Source organism: Cyprinodon tularosa, unplaced genomic scaffold (assembly GCF_016077235.1).
Source record: "Cyprinodon tularosa strain WSP-4 unplaced genomic scaffold, ASM1607723v1 ctg455, whole genome shotgun sequence".
Taxonomy (NCBI): Eukaryota; Metazoa; Chordata; class Actinopteri; order Cyprinodontiformes; family Cyprinodontidae; genus Cyprinodon; species Cyprinodon tularosa.
In genome coordinates this window covers 28,978-50,925 of record NW_024039180.1, presented here as the reverse complement: position 1 = coordinate 50,925, position 21,948 = coordinate 28,978, and the positions used below count along the sequence as shown (strand labels likewise).

The following is a 21,948-nucleotide window of genomic DNA, read 5'->3' as shown; positions in this document are numbered from 1 at the left end:
ACATTGATTTGATGTGTTTTATTGTGTACAGCTGGGGATGTTAAGGGTCACATTAATTATAAATTAAATAATTTACTGTTCTGTAGTTTAAGCAATTGTCATATGTAACATCACTAGTCTTTCCTGTGACATTTTTATTTATTTATATATATATATATATATATATATATATATATATATATATATATATATATACATATTTTATTTATTTATTTATTTATTTATATATATATATATATATATATATATATATATATATATATATATATATATATATATATATATATATATATATATATATATATATATATATATAATTTTCAATCCACTGCAGAAGAGACCTAAAAAAGAGAGTTTTTCTTGCCTCTAATTGACATTAAAGGAGAGATTTTCACACATGGAAACCTTTTATGAGCTGTATGGATTTCTCTACTCCACTGATGTCATGAGAAGCACTGAGAAGGAAGGGAAGCTGGATGAATGTTGCCAGAGACTTGAGCAGACGATGGATGACATTGATGCAGAGGATATGAAACTTGAGGTAAAGGGAGCAGTTAGATCCTTCCCCATACATATCTCATCACCATCTGAGATGCTTGATTATATCTATAAGGAGAATATCCTAGACCTTTATCCAAATATGAGTATAGCTCTCAGACTTCTGCTCAATCTACCTGTGAGAGTCTCTTCAGGTGAGAGAAGTTTCTCAAAGCTGAAGCTAATTAAAACATATCTAAGGTCAACAATGTCACAGGAAAGGCTGTCTGCACTCGCTGTTCTCTCCATTGAGCAAGAAGTCAGGAAGTCAGTGGATATGGATCTTCTCATTGCAAGATTTGCTGAGGCCAAGGCTCGAAAAATGAAATTTTAGGGAGAAAGAGAATACAACTACTAGGAAAAAGGGACAAAACATTAAGAGGAAAACAACAAGAAAAGGGGACAGGAAGAGAAAAGGGGGAAACAAGGAGGAATATGAGTAAAAGAAACAAAAGAATAAGAAAGTCTCAGTCTTTTTCTCAGACTGAGAGAAAGACAGGAAGAGAATAAAACAAAAGAAAAAAAGAGTAAAATGAAACAGACATGAAAAAAGGACAGGAAGAGAGGGATAAAAGGTAAAATAATGCATGTTTATTCTCTTAAAATGTCAATTTGTATAATTGACCTGTTGTTTTGTGTGTTGTTTTCTCATTTCAGATGGCCCCGTGCCTGCCTTTGCCTAGACTACTACAGAAAGGGACAAAAGAACACAGAAGAAAACCACAACAAAAAGGATAAGAAGAGAGGGACAAAAGGTAGAACAAATAATCTAAGTCTATTCTATTATAATTTCTGTATCTGTATACTGGGTCTGTTCTATATGTTGTCTTCTCAATTCAGAGGGCCCCATGCTTGTCTTTGCCTAGGGCCCCAAATTTCCTAAGTCCGCCCCTGGATGAGTTCTTGTACATTTAATGCAAACTGAGGCAAACATCCAAAACACAAAACTACTGAGAACCAAATAACCAGCAAACATCAGGGAAAACTCGTGGAGAGCCAGAGACGAGTAAGCAGCTAACAATTAACAAGGAACCAGCACTGAGTGACTGCAGAAGGGGTGTATATAAGGGGAACAGAACAAAGGAATATGGAGCAGTTGTGTGTGGAACTCAGTTGAATGAAGCCAAGGCGAAAGGAAACAAGCACAAGGTGCCAACAGAGAGTAACTAAAGACTGTTTGAATATAATGGAAAAGAAACCAAAAAACAAAACAGAATAAATTATAACTGAAATCAAAAATCTCAGAGTCCCAAAAAGGGAGAACCATGACACAAACGGGAGCAGCATTGCCAACTTAGCTGTTTTGTTGCTATATATAGTGACCTTTCAGACTTCTTCTCCAGCAACACTTTTTAAACTTCTTTTAAGAAAGCAACTAGGAATAACTCTAGCAACTTTTTTCTGTACTGTTTGAACCCAATGTGACAGGACCACTCTCTGAATTTACTTTGTTTAGAGAGTAATGAGGGCTGCTGTGAGCAAAACGGTCAGAGTCAGCAGCCTTTTGTGGCTGCAGTCAATTAACTTCAATTAATTTCTATACAAAACAAATTTCATCTCAAGGCACTCTACAGACACACATCAACCAGATCATCCAGTCAAATTGATTCAGTTTTCTTTTTAAGGAAAACCAGTTGATTGCATAGACTCACTGACTCTTCAGCAATCCCTCACACTAAGCATGCTTGTAAACTTCCTTTTAACAAGAAGAAACCTCCAGCAGAACCAGGCTCAGTGTGAGCGGCCATCTGTTGAGGCCGACTGGGGTTCAAGGAGACAGAAGCAGAGATACAGAAAGAAGCAGAGACACAAAGGAACTTGTCAACCAGCTCCACAGGTGGCCCCGTCCAGGAAACACACAGCCACGCAGATGAGAGAAGATTGACTATAGGTGGATCACCGCATGACCAAACATGCAAAGAAGGTGATGACATTGGACAGCCAATGGCAACTTTCCTTGCAGAAAGTTTGGGAGCAGTGTATTAGAGGAGTTTCTATTTGCTTGATAGGTTGAACTCAGCATGCCAGATCTGAATTTTACCAAGTGAGTCAGGGTATATTTAATATGAAAAGCTGAACAGGGCTGACAATGGCTGGATCATGGCCATCTCCCAACTTACTTACATCTGACCAGGACCTGAAACTGTCATCATGCTTTAGGGAGGAAAGCCCGGACAATACAGGAGATTCTCTAGACCTCAGACTTAAGTAGTTGGAAATCAGAACAAGATGCCGACCTGTGACGGAACTGTGGGACAGAGGCTGCGGAAGGTTGGGACCAGTTCTGGAGCTAAACGTTTAAGAGGATGATGAATAATTTTAAAGTCCTTCTAAGGGGTAAATTGAAAGTGTCAAATTTAGTGGATGTTAATTGTGGGCCGAAATGCAGAGCTGAATTCAGAGATGATTTCTTTCAAAATTGAATGGAGAAGTGAAATTCAGAAGCCGCATTTTAAGAACTGCTGTGACATTTAGCCTGCTTTCAGACCTGGACGCCACAGCCGTTTCTCAATATGTGTATTTGTGCGTTCTCATGTGCTCGTGAAACGCCATCAGCCTCAGCCCTAGTACTGTTCTAATTCACAAGAACAGAAGACCGAGAACGGACAAAGTCCCCAGATGTTGTTCTCGGCCCTCCCTCTTTACCCAGCATGCATCAGAGCAGACTAGTCCCTTCTCGAGATTGACAGCTGTCCCCGCATGCAATGCGGCAGCAGCAGCTTCAAACGGAGCGCTAACAGAGCTCAGAGTGTTAAGTTAAAAGTTCTCTTTTCTGTTGCCGTTGTTCTATAAAAGTATGTTTTTAGATCATTTGAGACAAGAACATTATACTTTTAAGCATTGCTATATGGCCCATTTACAGATTTAGTGTGTAATTTAAAAAAAAAGTTCCAAGGTTGAAAGGACCGCGGCAACCAGCAGACCTCCGAGGCTAACAGAAGCTGGGGCTAACATTAGCCCGTCTGCAGCAGCCCTCCATCTGCATAGCCACGATTGAAGGACCGCTACCTCTGATACCGATTTTTTTTTTTTATTGGGCGAAATGTTCATTTCATATGTGTTAATTATTATTCCCCCAATAAATGAAAAAAATAAGAATTTATTATTATTTAGAGACTATTAATAACAGGAGGTGAAATGCAGCTGCAGACGAGCTGAGCGTGTGGTGATGTCACAAGTACGCTTCTGTTCCAATTGACCCATATTTATGCTGCCTGCTTCCGTTTTCCCAGAGTCCACCCGTTCCTGTCCTCTTTTGAAGAACATACTTGGCGAGAAAACGAGTCCGTACTTGCGTCCTTCTGAACTGAGAAATAGCCCATGTCTTTCTGATGATGCTGTAAAAATGGGGTCTTTATGACTCTGCATAAAACCCTCTGGCTCTTAGCAAGTTGGTGCTTTAATTCCCACTGGGTAATGCTAAATATCTAGGTACTTCTGGGACCGTATAGGGCTTTGGATTAGCTTCTCTCCCTCTGGCATATAAAGCAGCATGATATCTCGTTTATTTCTCTCCGAGTGACCCACATTCTGAGGATGAATTTCTTTGGAAAGATGTTAAGATGAGCTTCTGGGCAAAGTAACTCAATAGGAAGAGTTTAAATCTTTAATCTTTGTCCTGGCATCTCAATTCAGGACCTGTGAATGGAGTATTGAATCAAAGAGTGGCTTTCTACAATAGGCTAAGACATCTATGGTTGGTAACAAGTCACACTTCATTAATAGTATTTGCCATCAGATTTTCAATAAGATTAAATTAAAAGAAAATCTTTCCCGCAGTCCTTGATGTGTTCTGAAGGAAGCATGAAATGATCTCACCAGTTGGAACATCATACAGTTATTACTCTCTTGTGATTATTCTGCATCTGACCTACTTTGCTGCTGCGTGTTTTGGACAAATAGGTGGAATAAAAATAGCATGTCGGATATTTAAATTCTACCATCGAACGGATTATGATGCTGAGTATTTTTTCCAGCCTTGTTCTATTATACCATTGTAAAGAAAAGCTGATTTATCATAACTATCCTAATGTGGGAAGAATTTTCTAACTTTGGGGAATGCTACAATGGATAGGGGAACCTTTTTATAACAATGAAGTATTGATTTATTTTAATCTGGAGGACTTGAGTGAAACATGATAATGTGAAATGTGATGCTATGCACGCTCAGCTACAGGCACACGCTTGCCACATGTCCTGCATTTCAATAAATGCCGTCTTTCCTGTCCAAAGTTGGATAGAGTATTCAAAATGGCCCTTCCGAGTCAAAAACCAGCCGAATGGCAGCTCATTTCCATCCAACTCCCAACGAAATCCCCTCCAACTTCCAGCCACTGGAGTGACCTCCTCTTGCATATTTTTTTTCACTCTGACTCCACCCTTTCACTGAATTACAGGGTCTCACCAGGAGATTATGCTTCTCTTTAGATCTTAATGTCCAAAAATCATGACAGAATATTTTAGTACAAATGTTTAAAAAGAAATTTTGAGGGGACCAGCCAAGGACCAGCCAAGGGCCTATCAAGGAAAGTTGGGACATTTTTAATGGCTACTACTGTACATAATGGGCCAAAAAAACTTTTTTGAAAAGAAACAGCTATAAAAAAAAATAAATAAAAGGAAATGGAAAGAGCAGAGATGTGAAAGAAAATACTTTATGTTTAAAACATCCATTTACTGTTTGCAAATTTGACCAAATTCATACACAGGATATGCATGAGCTTGAATCATCACTACATTACAGCTGAACACTGACATTTATCTGAGAATGTCATGGAGTGTTACTTAAACATGAAGGCTGAGGCAGATGCGTGATGACAGCATGAAAGGAAAGGAGCTGAATCATCATGGCGCCGCAGCTCTGAGCAACAAATACTTGTGTACATGCGGATGATGGTCACAGGAAAGGACAGTGTTATTTCTATGCAGTTGTGCTATGCAGTGTTATTTCAGACAGTGTTGGTCTGAGCTTTCCCGCAACTCTCTGGGACTCCAATTGGGAGCTCACTGAGAGTTCACTTTCACATTTCAAAGATTGATTTGATTTTCAGAGGCATAGCTTTTCCCCATTTACTTCTAAAAACAAGGAAACATTTATCTGAGGTGTTTCTGAAATCAGCAAATGTTTCCCCTATAGACCACCTCATGGTTGCTAACAATTGTTAGGAATCCAGTTTGGGTGGGTTGTGTCTTTGTTTGTTTTCCCTCCACCACCAGGTGGCGCCTGGTTCTCGTTGGCGTTCTCACACAACTGCGGATGGTTGCCTCATTACCGGAGGACTCTTAAGCTGCTGACTGCCTCTACCTCGACGCCAGAGTGTTTGCCAGTTTTGGGTACTCGAGCCAAGCTGAGTTTTGCTGAGTCAAACTGAGTTTTTGTCACATGAGTCTTAACCTTGTTGTGTTTTTGTGTTTGCCTCTTGGCAGGAAGTCATCCTGCAAACTGGATGTTTTGGACCTTCTCCCCCTGGAAGGATTCTCTGAGCATCAAACTGAGCTGATGATTCAAACTGGTGGTTTGGATAAACTTTTCCCTCCAGGATTGTTTGGGATTCTCTCTGAGCAGAAACCACAAGAAACCGTTCAAGTACTGCAGGAAATCTAAGTGGAAGTCAGCTCCTCCGTTCCTCAAGGAAACACCTCAACCTGGTTAAACCCTGTCCGCCCTCCAACGAGAAAGTCTATTACTGGAAAAACCCACACAGACTGGATTCAACAAGAGACACCTTTTTCTGGAAACGTGAGTCCTGTTGCCTTTATTCCCTTTTTCAAATCAGAAACACAAATTTTCCACAGAGCCTGAACTAACCACAGAATCTACCCCTTCACTTTTCAGTCCCGGTTCGCCAGTGTTCAGAGCAGCACTGGACTCCTCTCTACCAACTCACAATAAACCTGTTAAACTTTTCCCTGGTCTCTCTGTTTGGTTTTCTGTATGTGGGTCAGATTTTTTTAATTAAATCATGACAACAATTTCACATGATGTCTGACAATACTTTTTTCTTAAAGAAGATCAAATGTATACGTCTGTGCTTTGAAAACAATTTTGATTTGTTTTATTTCAGTGAACAAAGGCAGCCAAGATAAGGCGGTGGACTATTTGATGCCCTCAGTTTTGCCAGGAGCGGTTTGGGTACCAGATCTGCTCAGCTGGTCAGATCTGCGCATGCCAATGATGTTACGCTAAAGGATTGTTCAGCTGTGCTGCTTCCATCGACAACCTTGCTTATACATGCTGGAGATCGGCCTGTTTTCCAGTGTTGTCCTGTTTCTCTGACCGTGACTGGCTCTGCTGGAGGTTTCGTCCTGTTAAAAGGGAGTTTTTCCTCTCCACTGTCGCTACAAGCATAATTAGTGTGAGTGTGATTGTATTTGAGTCAATGAGTCGATGCAATCAACTGGTTTTCCTTAGATAGAAAACTTTGAATCAATTTGACTGGATGATCTGGTGAACTGTAAAGTGCCTTGAGATGACTTGTGTTGTGAATTGGCGCTATAGAAATAAACTGAATTGAATTGAATTGATTGGCTGAACAACATGATATAAACATTGTGGTTACCCAGAATGCGATAATAACATCAAGCAGCGTCAGTGTGCCGAGTCGGAAGCATCAGTAGCGTTAGCATGTCTAATGAGCAATGAAGTTTTACCTGATCGAAAAAATAAAACAGAAACAAATCTGTTTATGGTGAGAAAAGTAACTGTTAGACCATGATATAAAGGAGGAGAGCTGGGTAGCGCTATGGCTAGCTGTGCTCACTAACAGGTTAGCATTTTTCAGCTTGGTCGGTCTTGTGAGTCTTGTGTGTCGAGTCGTGTGAGAGTTTTTGGAACCGACCGACTTTAAGCCTGAGCGTGCATCGTGTGGTGTAAAGGGGGAACAAGAGGTGATCAGATTCTCACGACTAGTTCCCATTCAGGAATTGCAAGGTCGGGAGAAAGTCAACATGTCTGAAATTCAGTCGGCCGTAGTAAGGTGATCATGAGTTAATTACTCAGTGCGCATACGAGGACTCTTCTTCTTCTTCTTCTCAAAGGACAACACAGAAGCATGGTGGGGTGCGAGGGAAATGAAGTTCTTTCTGTAAAATTGACAGACCATAGTAGCCAAATTTACTCAGCCATGTCTTTGTCCAAATACACTATATTGCCAAAAGTATTTGCTCACCTGCCTTGACTCACATATGAGCTTAAGTGACATCCCGTTCCTAATCCATAGGGTTCAATATGACGTCGGTCCACCCTTTGCAGCTAGAACAGCTTCAACTCTTCTGGGAAGGCTGTCCACAAGGTTTAGGAGTGTGTTTATGGGAATTTTTGACCATTCTTCCAGAAGCGCATTTGTGAGGTCGCACACTGATGTTGGACGAGAAGGCCTGGCTCTCAGTCTCCGCTCTAATTCATCCCAAAGGTGTTCTATCGGGTTGAGGTCAGGACTCTGTGCAGGCCAGTCAAGTTCATCCACACCAGACTCTGTCATCCATGTCTTTATGGACCTTGCTTTGTGCACTGGTGCACAGTCATGTTGGAAGAGGAAGGGGCCAGCTCCAAACTGTTCCCACAAAGTTGGGAGCATGGAATTGTCCAAAATGTCTTGGTATGCTGAAGCATTCAGAGTTCCTTTCACTGGAACTAAGGGGCCAAGCCCAGCTCCTGAAAAACAACCTCACACCATAATCCCCCCTCCACCAAACTTTACACTTGGCACAATGCAGTCAGACAAGTACCGTTCTCCTGGCAACCGCCAAACCCAGACCCGTCCATCAGATTGCCAGATGGAGAAGCGCGATTCGTCACTCCAGAGAACGCGTCTCCACTGCTCTAGAGTCCAGTGGCGGCGTGCTTTACACCACCGCATCCGACGCTTTGCATTGCACTTGGTGATGTATGGCTTGGATGCAGCTGCTCGACCATGGAAACCCATTCCATGAAGCTCTCTGCGCACTGTTCTTGAGCTAATCTGAAGGCCACATGAAGTTTGGAGGTCTGTAGTGATTGACTCTGCAGAAAGTTGGCGACCTCTTCGCACTATGCGCGTCAGCATCCGCTGACCCCGCTCCGTCAGTTTACGTGGCCTACCTCTTCGTGGCTGAGTTGCTGTCGTTCCCAAACACTTCCATTTTCTTATAATACAGCTGACAGTTGACTGTGGAATATTTAGGAGCGAGGAAATTTCACGACTGGATTTGTTGCACAGGTGGCATCCTATCACAGTTCCACGCTGGAATTCACTGAGCTCCTGAGAGCGACCCATTCTTTCACAAATGTTTGTAAAAACAGTCTGCATGCCTAGGTGCTTGAATTTATACACCTGTGGCCATGGAAGTGATTGGAACACCTGATTCCAATAATTTGGATGGGTGAGCAAATACTTTTGGCAATATAGTGTAGGTCGTCTCCTTTTTTTTTTAGGGCTTCAGCACAAAATTGCACAAATTGCCAAGGCAGCGTGTTTTACTCTAGTGAGCTTCATATTCCTCTTCTAGTTGTTTGGCTTCCTGATAGACGAGTCCGAGTAGCGCTATCACACTGTGGTGCTGACTCCCGCGGGGTTTTAGACGTACAGTGTGAGCAGGCAGATCGCATCAGCGTGAGAACACACATTGTGAGAAGTGAACTTTTAAACACTGCAGTTTCGTCATACAGTGTTAGCAACAATTGAAAATATCCCACAGTGTATGCCCGGGTTTAAAAATCCCCTGATTCATTGTGATTCCAAGCAAGCCGGCAGCTTTGTGCTCAGAGGGAAAATTTTACTTTTGGTTTATTCAGCTGTCTCTTCAAAATCTGTCCTTTAAGCTCCTTGGTTTTGTAATTGAGATTTACTGAAATGTATTTAAGTCTAAAAATTTGATGTGGTTTTTAATACCTAAGTGTTGAGCTATACCTGTCTGCAGGACCGCCTGGTCTGACATAGGTGACCACCAAGGGGCGTGACTTGTGCCAGTCTTCATGTGTACCACCTGTAAATGAAGCAGGACAAAAGTACTTAAACAAAATCAAAGACTCAAATTAGTAAAAACTATATGTGGACCAAATAGTTTGTATCCTATTTCATAAAATACACACACAATAACTCTGACAAAATTAATAAATAAGTATAATAATAAAAAAAGAGTCTATGAAAATAATTATTTATAAAGAATTAACTCATGAAAATAATGTAAAGGTAATCACTCTGCTGTTTTGTGACATGGTGTATACCACACTCAACATGGAGCATGTGAAGTAAAGGATTTTTTTTTTTTCTAAACCCAAAAAACGATATTTATTTAAAGATATTTATTCAAACTGTGCTAGATTCTAAGTGATCCATCAGCTGCTCCAATACCACTTTTTCAAAGATTCTCCAGATGATTGGCACTATAAGTATAGTTTGGTTTTGGAAATAATCTCAGCCCAAACACAGAAACCATTAAAATGTCTTTAAAATGTGTTACCAGAATGATGCAATAATTTTAAAGGAGATCTTAAATTTTGAATTATGATAAAGACTAGAGTTATTCCAGCCACTTGGATCATCTAATTCTTTATGTCACGGTTCATATTTTTTCGTATCAGCTCTGATGCTTTCATTAACACCTTTGTTTATAGACGTTGGTGCTCAGCCTGTTTTTCAGTGTAGTCTTGTTTCTCTGACTGTGACTGGCTGGATGTGCTCTCTTCATCCTCTGACATGGGAGCTGGCTCAGAGCTCGTCTGCCTGGATGTGTGTTTCCTGGACGGGGGCGCCTTTTACAGCTGCTTTTTGTGTCTCTGCTTCTGTCTCCTTGAACCCCAGTCGGCCTCAGCAGATGTCCGCTCACACTGAGCCTGGTTCTGCTGGAGGTTTCTTCCTGTTAAAAGGGAGTTTTTCCTTTCCACTGTCGCTACAAGCATGCTTAGTGTGAGGGATTGCCTTCGTGTCGATGAGTCGATGCAATCAACTTGTTTTCCTTAAAACATTTTGAATCAAATTGACAGGATGATCTGGTGAACTGTAAAGTGCCTTGAGATGACGTGTTGTGAATAGGGCTGGGTACCGAACTTCGGGTCTTTTATGGTACCGACCGAAATGCTTCGGTTCTACCGAGTATCGAAACATGCCTCGTCTTTCGGTACCAAGTTTCGGTGATTGGCTGTAACACTTAACGTGATTGCGTCATCCAGGAAAAATACACAGGTGGTCCCGCCTACAGCCAGGGTTTATGTGTATCTGTTGTGAACTGGTTGTGAGCGTTGCGGAACTCCTTTAAAATGCCCCCCAGGTCAAAAGTGCAGCTTCACTTTATTAAGACTGATGCTAATAGTGTAGAGTAGACGTAAGCAATTTAAGAGCAGAAAGTTGCTCGGTGTTTGACTGCAAGAAGAGCGGACCGCAACCAGCGCGACCATCCTCCTCTCAGCAGCCCGTGGGCAGAGCAAAGCCAGAGCGGAGTAATGCTGTAATAATGTAATAATGCTGCAATTTCAAACTGGACGCAGCAGGAGAAGCAAAATCACGTCTGCTGCTTCCTTTTTTGCTGCTTGTACCAGCTTCTGACGCGCGGCTGAAGAAGCTTTGCTGCTCCGGCTGCGCGGTGCAAAAGTGGCTCTGATGCGCGTTGGGCGGAGCTACTCTATCCTTTATTTGCCTTGCAGCTATATTTGCTGTGATCAGTGGGAATAAAGTAGTTTTATTATGTTTGTAAGTGGGAAAATCCACCTGAAAACTTAATCAGTGCAGTCAGTTCATCCTGCCTTCCAATATTCTTTCTGTCGGAGCCGCTCAGACCCCCCCATACCAGCGGTGCGCTGTCAATAGGATCCCATTCAACGGGCTTGTTTGTCAGACATGGTAATTTTTCTAAAGTAAAACTGCTAAGTAAAAAGGTCCTCACAATGTTACAGTGAATATTAGACACTGATTTTTTTTTTTTTTATGTAAGAGGAAAAATGTAAATGGAAAAATCAGAGCTTAAAATAAAACTCAAGATTTGTACTTTTTTATGTTGAGTAATTTTCTTTTTCTTCGAATTGATATTATAAAACTGGTATCGAAAAAAGTATCGTTCAGGAACCGGTATCGAAGTGAAGGTATCGGTATTGGTACCGGTACCGAAAATTTTTGAACAATACCCAGCCCTAGTTGTGAATTATATAATTAAACCGAATTGATTGGATCAAACAGGCACATGATTGCTGCAGCCGAAGGACTAATTTGTCCAGATATCTCCTGGGAATCTTCAGCCCTAACTGTGAACACATAATACTTGAACTTTGAGGCAGAGAACAACCCTGCAGCAAGTGATCCACCTTTTCTAATCAAGCTCCATGGCTTTAGCTGATTCTCATGGTGGCCTCTTCCCAACGCTGTGTCAACCTCATCACTGCCTTCCTAAAGTCATAGTCTGAAAATATAAACACTACCACCACATTTGCATGAGGTAAAGATGACAGGTGAGACCTTAAAAGCAGTCCTGGAAGCCAATTCCATATGGACGTCACCAAAATACCTTGATGGGTAGAAGCCTTCTTGACCTGCTCATCATTTTTATTTTTTTTTACCTTTACTAAATTTTCTGTTATTACTGATATTTACCCCTCATGACGAAACCAAAGCTGCTTCCCTCTTTGTGCAAACAGATGTCGATTGTCTTCGATATAACCCCTGAGGTGCTGTCTGGTGCTACGAGAGAAAGAAAAAAATATAGACACGATTGATAATGCTTAGCTTACATGTTTAAAGATCAAACAATAGTTCAAAGATAAAAATACATGTTAGCGTACCACACATATAGCTGTACAGTAAAATAAAATGAAGGCATTTCCTGTCATCCGTAACTTATGCTTTTATACTCTGCAGAATCTGTTAGTTCAATCTCTAACGTTCTTCTCTCTCTGCTTTTTCTCATAGTAGCTTCATCTGGTCTGTTCCTGTTTGGCTCTGACTCCATCCTGGAGAGAAATATCAGCTGTGCTGCTGCCATCAACACCCTTGTTTATAGATGTTTGAGCTTGGTCTGTTTTTCAGTGTAGTCCTGTTTCTCTGACTGTGACTGGCTGGATGTGCTCTCTTCATCCAACTAGCTCAGAGCTCGTCTGCCTGGTTTAGTGTTTCCTGGATGGGGCCGCCTTTTACAGCTGCTTTCTGTATCTCTGCTTCTGTCTCCTTGAACCCCAGTCGGCCTCAGCAGATGGTCGCTCACACTGAGCCTGGTTCTGCTGGAGGTTTCTTCCTTTTAAAAGGGAGTTTTTCCTCTCCACTGTCACTACAAGCATGCTTAGTGTGAGGGATTGCTGAAGAGTCAATGAGTCGATGCAATCAACTGGTTTTCCTTAGATATAAAACTTTTAATCAAGTTGACTGTATGATCTGGTTGAATTGTCTCTGTAAAGTATCTTGAGATGACATGTGTTGTGAACGTGCGCTCTATAAATAAACTGAAATGAAACTGAACTGATTTATCGATCATGAAGAACTCTGCTGAATCAAATGTTGCAGTTGTCATAATAATAGGGATTTATTCTTTGATAGAGATTTAACCAAACTGAATGATTTATTAGTTAGGATTTATTTTCATTATCACATGAATTAACTGTCTTAAAGTATAAGGTTATTCTCATTACAATTCAAAATAAAGCAGAGATATGAGATCAGGCTAAACATACGAAGGACATCACAAAGAAAGAAACTTGATTATCTCTTTTTACTTACAGATAAACTAAAACATTGGCATGTTCAAAACTATTCATACGCTTCTAAATTATGGAGCTGGAAAGGCCACCAAATGCTTCTCATAACGTCTGAACGACTTTTCTCCTTTTTTTTTTTAAGCTAAATGTCTGTCTTAGAAGGTCTGGATGCCCAGATTCCATGTGCTCCTGATCGTTTCACGTCAGTTATGGACTGCCTTCACATGTTTCCCGTCCCTCTGGTTAAAAACAAGCCCAGAGCATTACTTTTCCACCACCATGCTGGGGGGTGGGGCTGTTTTTGGGTTTCTTTGGTTCTTAGAGGCCAGATGGACTCTGTGTGGGTCACTGCAATGAGTGGTTTCCTCCTGAGATTCAGGAATGTCTGCCTTTCAATGTTGCCACCAACATGGTGTACCTCATCAGGACAACTTTGTAGGTCATCACTTGATTGTTTTAGAAGTGCAAGCAAACACATATTTCAACATCTTCCAAAGTTTAAATCATGTTTAACTTCCCAAATTACCTTCACTGAGCAACTTAAACTTATTTTTTCTACACGTAGTGTGGTGTTCTAATCTTACGGTCTTTCCAGCAAAAAACACAATTTCACAAAGCAGCAAAGGCTGCGACTGCTCCCACACTGAACAGACGTGCATCTAGCATAACCAGCCTTTTAGCTGTGAGCTACTGTTCTGTCAGATGAACATACCCCGTTAGACCAGCATACCCATAGTCAAAACCCATTTATCCCTTTAGTTTATTCCTTTTGGTTTTGTATGAACAATACACCTCAAACAACCTCGACGGGCGTGTAACCCTTTAGTAATGTACAAAAAAACAATTTAATTACTTTTTGGTGTTTCTTTTTTGTACATGACTAAATAGATACACACCAGTTGAAGTTAAAGTTTATTTTTCATACAAAACTAAAGGGATAAACGTAAATCTGACTTCTTGCGCATGTGTATTGACTATAGGTATGCTGGTCTGACGGGGTATGCTGATCTGACAACTCCGCCAAAAAGTCCTCAAAGAGCATTTTTATTTAATCCAGAACTTGTGACAAACCAACTGTAGGGAGCTGCATTTTATCCCCTGTTTACTTAAAGGAAACGGCTGCGTTGCTTTAGAACAGCGTCAAGCATTTAGAGCGGTGAAGATTAAAACCTTTCGTTTTTGCTAAAGTCATAAACCATATCAGCCATGCCTTTTAATTCAAACATAAAGCGAATGCCACAATATTTGTGTTAATTTTTTTTTTTTTTATCTTATTTGCATCTTTGGTACTTTTTTATTTAGATGAATAGTAAATATAACACATTTTATATCTTCCAGGGATTTGAATACTTTTGGGTTTAATTGTGGCAAGAAGGGTGTAATCTGCGTTTGAGTCCTGGTTTTAGGAGGAAACACTCCTTCTTGTGCCTTGATTCACAATTAGGTAGAAAAATAGGAATAAAGAAACATACTTTGGATTAGATTATTCTCTACCTCCTAGCTTTTATGATGCTACATAATTAAATACCACATATTTAGTGTAACCTTCCAGTACTGCTGTTTACCTGTAGGGGGCAGCTCATATTCCACCTCTAACAGGACCCTTTCTCCTACATTCTTTAATAAACTAATGATTTCTTCATGCCTCAGCTTTGTCAGATTGATGCCGTTCACAGACTTGATGTAATCCCCGACATTAAGCTGGTCACTCCTGTAGAAAGAAAAAAAACACATGCATCAAACCATGTACCGACAAATGTTGATCCTTGATGTTAAAATCCACTCTGTTAATCAGCGGCTTAAACTGAATTACTTGCATCAAAAAGTTAAGCTGATCTTTAGGCTTTCTCTTAAACTGCCATTGCTTGGTTTTGAAGTTAATCTGCTCAGCTTGAACTGCATCTTCCGATGCTTTGAGTTATTGACTGTGTGAAGTTCTGGAGAACCTGAGACTCTTGCAAGAGAAAGTTCTAATTCATTTTACATCCTTAGATGGAAAGAAAAGCTCTGACTGGGGCAAACCCAGCACACACATTTATACTGTACAGATCCCAACGCACTTTCCCTTGGGACCATCCCACCCCTGCATAAAGAACTTTCTCACACGAACATTTGGAGGAAAACAACTTCAGTTCATCAAGTTTAATAGGTTAATATGTCTTACACTGGTCAAAGATTTCAGAACAGGTGTCTTCTGTTCACCGCATGAAGAAAAATGAGGAAACTTTGAACATTTATCTTTTATCACTACTAACCTTCCTTTCACCCCAACAAGGCCGAGGAAAAACATGCTTCCACAACTGTATTTCTCTTTGAGAGACTGATCTTCAAAGAATCCGAATAAAAAGCGCTAAAATGAGTGGACCAAAAGAATCAAACCCAGTGGGTGTGTTGCAGATGAATGAAAAAGATTTGCACATGCAAACTTAAGACGTGCAAAACGTTTTGGTTCTGCCATTTTGAAATTAGGTGATGTTTTGCTGGCCTTGAAAGAAAGATGAAGTTGTAAGACATGTGGTTTGATTTAATAAAAAATCTAAATTATTTAAAAATAATGACAAAGAAAATATGGGGATAAATTGAATTTTTTTATGTGATATATATCTTTGCAATATATGTTGAAATGCTATAAAACAAAAGTAAAACCCCCCGGCCAATGGCATAAAATGCTGGCGATCACTGATTAGCGTTGTGTGTGGTAAGTTTTTGCACATCCTCCGTCTATAAAGGTGCATGGTTCTAGTAAGACTGCTGATCCCGAAATATGACAACACCCACCTGGCTGCCAGCCCCCCTGGCCGAAGGTTTGATACCCGGGGTTTCCCATCCTTGTCAGTTCCTCCGGAGATGGTGAGTCCAAGCGTACTACCTTCTTTTTTCACCAGCTCCACCATGGTCACCCCCCGCAGAGCTTCTAACCAAAAGAGGCGTGCAGCCACGCAGACACACGACAGAAAAATGAGGGCAAGAGAAAGACAACACCAAATACACAACAACAAAAGTTATTGGATTCTGACTTTACTCTTTCTCTTTTAAATAAAAGCAGACAGAACTGACTGATAAAACTGGAAACTGTTTACTGATCTGTGGTCTTCTGTGGTACACTAACTTATTGTTGTTCAATAAATGATCTTAGGATTTCGGTAGGATCAAATGCTTAAAAAACAAAAGTCTAAACAAAAGGTAAAACGTTTTTCAAATCTGAACAAAATAAGACGAAGAATTTAAGTAGATATTTAACAGGTGAAGTAAAGTTTAGGCCTTCGGATTCAGGGGCGCTGCCAGGAATTTGGGGCCTCATGAAAGACATTAATATCGGGGCCCCCCCAAAAAATGTATGCAAGCTTTAAAACTGCTATCAAGATGCACTGAAGAGTATTATTTACATTTTCAATGTAACTTTAATTTAATGTTATACCTCTTAAAGGTAATGCCACTCTACATGGTCAAAGGTCTTTTCTATATCTAGTGATACAGGAATTGCTGGAGGACCATTTGCTCTACTGGAGGCATTATGTTGTCAAATAGATTTTGAATGAATCCAGTTTGGTCCACATGAACTAAGCTTGGGATGCGTTTCTTTATTTATATCTGTTGATAGAAGAGAAAAAGTAGCTCAGTAACTTAGACTGTTTGAAGGCACACTGACAGATCTTTGAGATGGAGATTTTAGGAAAAACTTTTTACTGAACCCAACTAATTAATCCTCAATGAAAACAAAGAAACTATTCACCATCCCACTACTCCCACACAGAGCGAACCATGTAGCGCTCAGGGCCATATTCCCTGCATACTTCATTAGACTACCCTGTAAACAATATGAACTCAGTATAACCTGTTTTTAAACCACTGTAATCTCCAATGTGACATCTATTCCCGGACTTTTTGAACAGTTTTGATTAGCTGCATCAGATCAAATCTCTCGGGAATTGGTGTTGTTCTCTAAGACGACATTACCAAAGCTTTAATGTACAGTAAATCCCACAATATAAAGAGGGGTTTTTGTTACAGTTAGCTCAGAACCATAATTGTTTCGCTGCATTATTGAAACTTTTAACTACAGTTGTCTCACCATTTAGAAACTTAGGTCAAAAATTGTTGATACAGATCACTCTGCCATAGTTTTAAGGAAAAGACCGGTCAGCAAGGAATAATCAATGGATCATTATTTATACCTAAAACTAATAAGTTCGCACTGATTTAATGAATTTAGTGTTAATCAGTAAAAAAACAAAAACAATAATTTTCGCTGATCATTGAGTCCGGGAGCGGCCATTTTTGCCCGAATATAGTACCACCTCACTCCTGCCATCTTCCAGCAGTGACCTCACGGTTCGGTAAGCCTAGCGCCATTCTCCCGCTATACAAGCTAAATCAATGGGAACTATTAGACACATCTGCAATCAACAACAATTATTGCAGATTTCCAGAGGACTTCAGCATTGAAATTCACCAGAGCTAAAGTTAAACTTACAATGCCCACGTGCATGGCAGCTGGATGCTGGAATACATCGGATAAAAGTGAAAAAACATTAGTTATTTCACCTTTCCGATTCATGATCCTCCACGGACAGGTTTGTTGTTGGATTGCAAATTTGAAGAGGGAGGATTTGCCATTAAATTTCTGGTCAGAGAAAAAACGCATAATATGTGTTAGAATTCCAGTTTGTGTGGGTTGTTTTTTGCGGTGCCCTGTCCCCGTTGGGCCTCCCTGCACACCTGCGGCCCGTTGGGTCATTACCAGAGGAGTACTTGAGCAGCGGGCTGTCACCACTTCGATGCCAGATCGCTTGCCAGTATTGGGTACTCTAGCCCAACTGAGATTAGCAGAGTCTAAGATTAGCATTATTTCTCTGAGTCTGAACTTCTTTTTTGTCTCTGTTCTTCGGCAGGAAAACTCCCTGTGTTCCTGGATAAGCCTGGACCTTCTACCCCTGGAAGGATTTACTGAGTCTCACTGAGCAAGGGGAAAACCCCCACATGATCCGTTCAAGTCCACCACTGGAAAACCAAGGGACAGTCCGCTCCTTTACTCCTCTGGGTCCAACGTATGTCTGCCTGTCCGCTCTCCAACGAGTTCCCTCTTCTCTGGATTAAACCCCCACAAACTGGATCCAAGGTTAAACCAAGACCAAGCTTACTTCCATACTCGGCCGTTTCCATCAGATATTTTTGCTGTTCGATAGATTCAGGTACAAACTCTCTGTAGCACATCTTTCCATCTGGGTTAGCATCTCATAGCAGCAGCCTCTTCATCCATTTTGTCGTCCTCATCTTCATCACCTTTTGTTATTTCTTCACTCTCATCAAACACTCAGGTTCAAACTGTAAAGGTTTAATGTTACACATTGCTGTTTTAGTGGGAAGGCGCTGGTGCTACTGGACCTAGCGTAGCTCATATATTACTTACATTTATGGATGAAGCAATTAATTGATTAATTGTGATTAATCGATTATTGAAATAATCGTCAACTAATTAAGTAATGGATTCATTGTTAACTGGAGTATAGAGACTCTAAAACAAGCCTATAGCTGACAGAGAGATACCCATTTAGAGTAATAAATATACCAAAATTGTAAGGTCACTGTTCCCAAAAAGGGTCACAGGAGTATTGCTGTTGCCAAGCAACCAACGGGCAGCTAATTATAAACTTGCTCCATATTACCTGATGAAATAATGGCTTGTTCCTATGGATATGGTGATTACCTTCTCAAGTAAAGTGAGACTAACTATTTGTTCTCTGTCCTATGCTAACCAAAACAAACAGTGAAGATATATACATCATTATTATCACCCTTTAATCAGATAGTAATATAGGGAGAAATATGTAATTATCATTTTATTTAACGGTACATTTTTCTGTACATCCAATAATTTAACAGTATATTTATATCTGCGTTATCCATCGATTTTCTTTGGCTTTATTCCTTTATTGCGTAGACCCTGGCCAGGTCACCAGGGCATATCTGTATTAATATAAATTAAATTATTATATCTAACTTTTATCTATGATCATACACAACCCCCCACTTAGTGTTTCTGGACCCTCAGTGGGGCCCGGCCCCCAACTTTGCTGACCCTTGACCTAAAGCAATATGATACTGGTGAAGATTCTCAGTCATCAATGTCATGGTCATTCCAAAAAAGTAAAAAAACAACAACAATCCACTGGATTTTGTTTCCCAGTTTGAAGACGTTTTGCTTCCCATCAATTAAGCTTTTTCAATTCAAATATCAGAAATAGCATTGAGTTTCTATATACAGTAGCCCAACAAATGCTTGTTTTTGCTTAGAAAACATGCTAATTGAAACATTTGAACGGGTCTACCCCTTTGGAATGGGGGTCTTTTGGCTTCTTTTGTTAGCCTGCAATGCCCCATACCGTCTATTGAGTCAATCCTTTCCTGCTATCATCACAACCCAACCCCTATGGCGATAGCTGCGCAACTCCATTGTAAAAGCAAGATCTGTTGGGCTCTTTTTGGCAACAAGACAAATATTCTTATTGCCACATCACCAGACAGGATTTAGTGGTTGATGTTTACAGAGCCCAGATGCCATGTACCTGGTATACTGTGTCTTCTCAACGTCATGGTGTGTTCTGGTCCAGAGAAATCCTTGGTTTTTCCGTACGGCCCCTCATCTGGAAGAAACAGAGATTCATATATTAGCCTGAAACTGATTCTCAGCCCCTCTTGCATACATTTTTACTCCGACTCCACCAAGTGGTGCCATCAGGGGGTCGCCATGGGTGGCTGCGGTCACCCTGTGCAATGCCCTCGCCAGGGTAAAGTGTAGTAGCATCAGTTTAACATTTAATCCCATTATGCACAGCCAGCGATGTAACATTGACAATCACACAATGAACCAATTATTAATCCAACAATCCAAGCAAAAATTGCTTTATGTTTAAGTGTGCCACCACAATATTGTTAGTGGCCTCATCTGGGCACCCCAATGAAACATTAGTTGCCTCAGACTCCACCCTTTCACTGAATTACAGGGTCTGACCAGGAGTTGATTCTTCTCTTTGGATCTTACTATCCACAAATCGTAACAGAAACAATATTTTAGTACAGAGATTGATGTTTAAAAAGCAATTGAAGGGCACCAGCAAAGGGCCTATCAAGGAAAGTGGGGAAGGTTTGAATGGCTACTACTGTATGGAAACAAGGCGAACAGAGCAGCAGCAACTGTGACAAATAACTGTTAGTGAGTCATCATCACTGCTGAGATGTGGGTCCTTTTAAGGAACCTGGTATTTAACAAATCTGGATAAGGTGTGCTAAACTGGGAAAAAAATCCATGAGTGTAACTGGTGCATAACAGACATATGGACCAGACAAGGGCAGATTTAGGAAATTTTGGGTCCTAGGCAAAGACAGGCAGGGGGCCCTATAAACTGAGGAGACAACACATAAAACAGAACCATTGAACAGATAGAGAAATGTTAATAGAATAGACATCCATTATTTGTTCTAGGTTTTGTCCCTCTCTTCCTTTCCCTTTTCTTGTTGTTTTCCTCTCTATGTTTTGTACTCAGCTGACTTTTCATGCTGTCTCTAAAGGAATTAAAGATTTTTTCCAAGCACTAAGCTCACTTAGCTGATTGCATCTTCCTGTGTTTCAAAAAAGGCCAAAGTAAATAACCCAGTCCTTCTTTTCACTGTAGACAAGCCATGATCTGCTTATCTGTTCTCCATTTTTCATTTGGATGAAATAATAGCTGCATGAATCATGACAGCAGACAAGATAGAGGAGAGCAGGAGGCGGGGTTACCAATCTACTCGCTCTGGAGAGCAGAGTTCGCTGCTTTTAGATGTTGTCTCCAAAGTCTCCAGTAGCAGAAAAAAGGCGCTACATTTGGCACCAGGTGCTTTTTTGAAATAAAAGTGCTAGAGGGGTCTGACAGGTAGCTAAATATAGCGACAAAAGCATTAGGTTAGCAACACTGCTCTTCACATCGTTTGTTTTCAAATGGTTTGCTGCTGTCTGATTAGGCCTGAGACATACTAAATATTATATTAGATGACGGGAATTATATTAAAATTCTGCTTTGGAGAGCAGAGTTCGCTGCTTTTATATGTGTTGCCCGAGTCTCCAGTAACAGGAAAAAAGTCACCAGATTTGGTGCTAACCATTTTGAGCCTGGTTCTGCAGGAGGTTTCTTCCTGTTAAAAGAGAGTTTTTCCTCCCCACTGTCGCTATAAGCATGCTTAGTGTGAAGGATTGCCTTCGGGTCAAAGAGTCAATGCAATCAACTGATAGATAGAAAACTTTAAATCAATTAGACTGGATGATCTAGTGAACTGTAAAGAGCCTTGTGATGACATGTGTTGTGAATTGGCACTATAGAAATAAACTGAGTTGAATTAAAATTGAATCTCATCGCTTTGATGAACATCGATGAAGAAGAAATGAAGGTGTCATTTGATACACTTTTACAATTCAAACTGGTTTTCAAAGTCAACATTTTCCAAATGTGTCCAGATTCCATCTTGAACAAGTAAATGGCTGATATTAGTGTCGCTGTGTTAAACGAAATTTGGATGTGAAGTTTATATGAGGCGCCTGTGAGCCAAACCTCTGCAGCTCAGCTTGACAGCAGGAACTGAGGCTGTAGTTGATGCAGCTCTGAAGGGAGCCGATGTGTCCTACTTTACAGCCTCTGCTTCATCAGACTCTTTGAATGAATTTAAAAATTCATAAGCCATTTTACATCAATTAAACTTTAAGCTGCATAATAATCAGGGAC

At 40.5% G+C, this 21,948-nt stretch overlaps 1 protein-coding gene across 2 annotated transcripts in view; it reads right to left on the bottom strand.

Moving 5' to 3' along the window:
- grip2b (glutamate receptor interacting protein 2b) overlaps positions 1 to 21,948 on the bottom strand; it is a 108,737-nt gene that overhangs the window by 61,036 nt on the left and 25,753 nt on the right. Inside the window, exons 2-6 of one of the 2 annotated variants that reach the window (XM_038300751.1) lie at positions 19,759 to 19,836; positions 15,971 to 16,106; positions 14,758 to 14,903; positions 12,099 to 12,185; positions 9,426 to 9,501 (exon numbers count right to left, since the gene is read on the bottom strand). In XM_038300751.1, coding sequence (XP_038156679.1) covers positions 9,426 to 9,501; positions 12,099 to 12,185; positions 14,758 to 14,903; positions 15,971 to 16,106; positions 19,759 to 19,836 — 523 coding nt within the window. The remainder of the gene's footprint in view (positions 1 to 9,425; positions 9,502 to 12,098; positions 12,186 to 14,757; positions 14,904 to 15,970; positions 16,107 to 19,758; positions 19,837 to 21,948) is intronic. The other variant, XM_038300752.1, reaches the window with a different exon arrangement.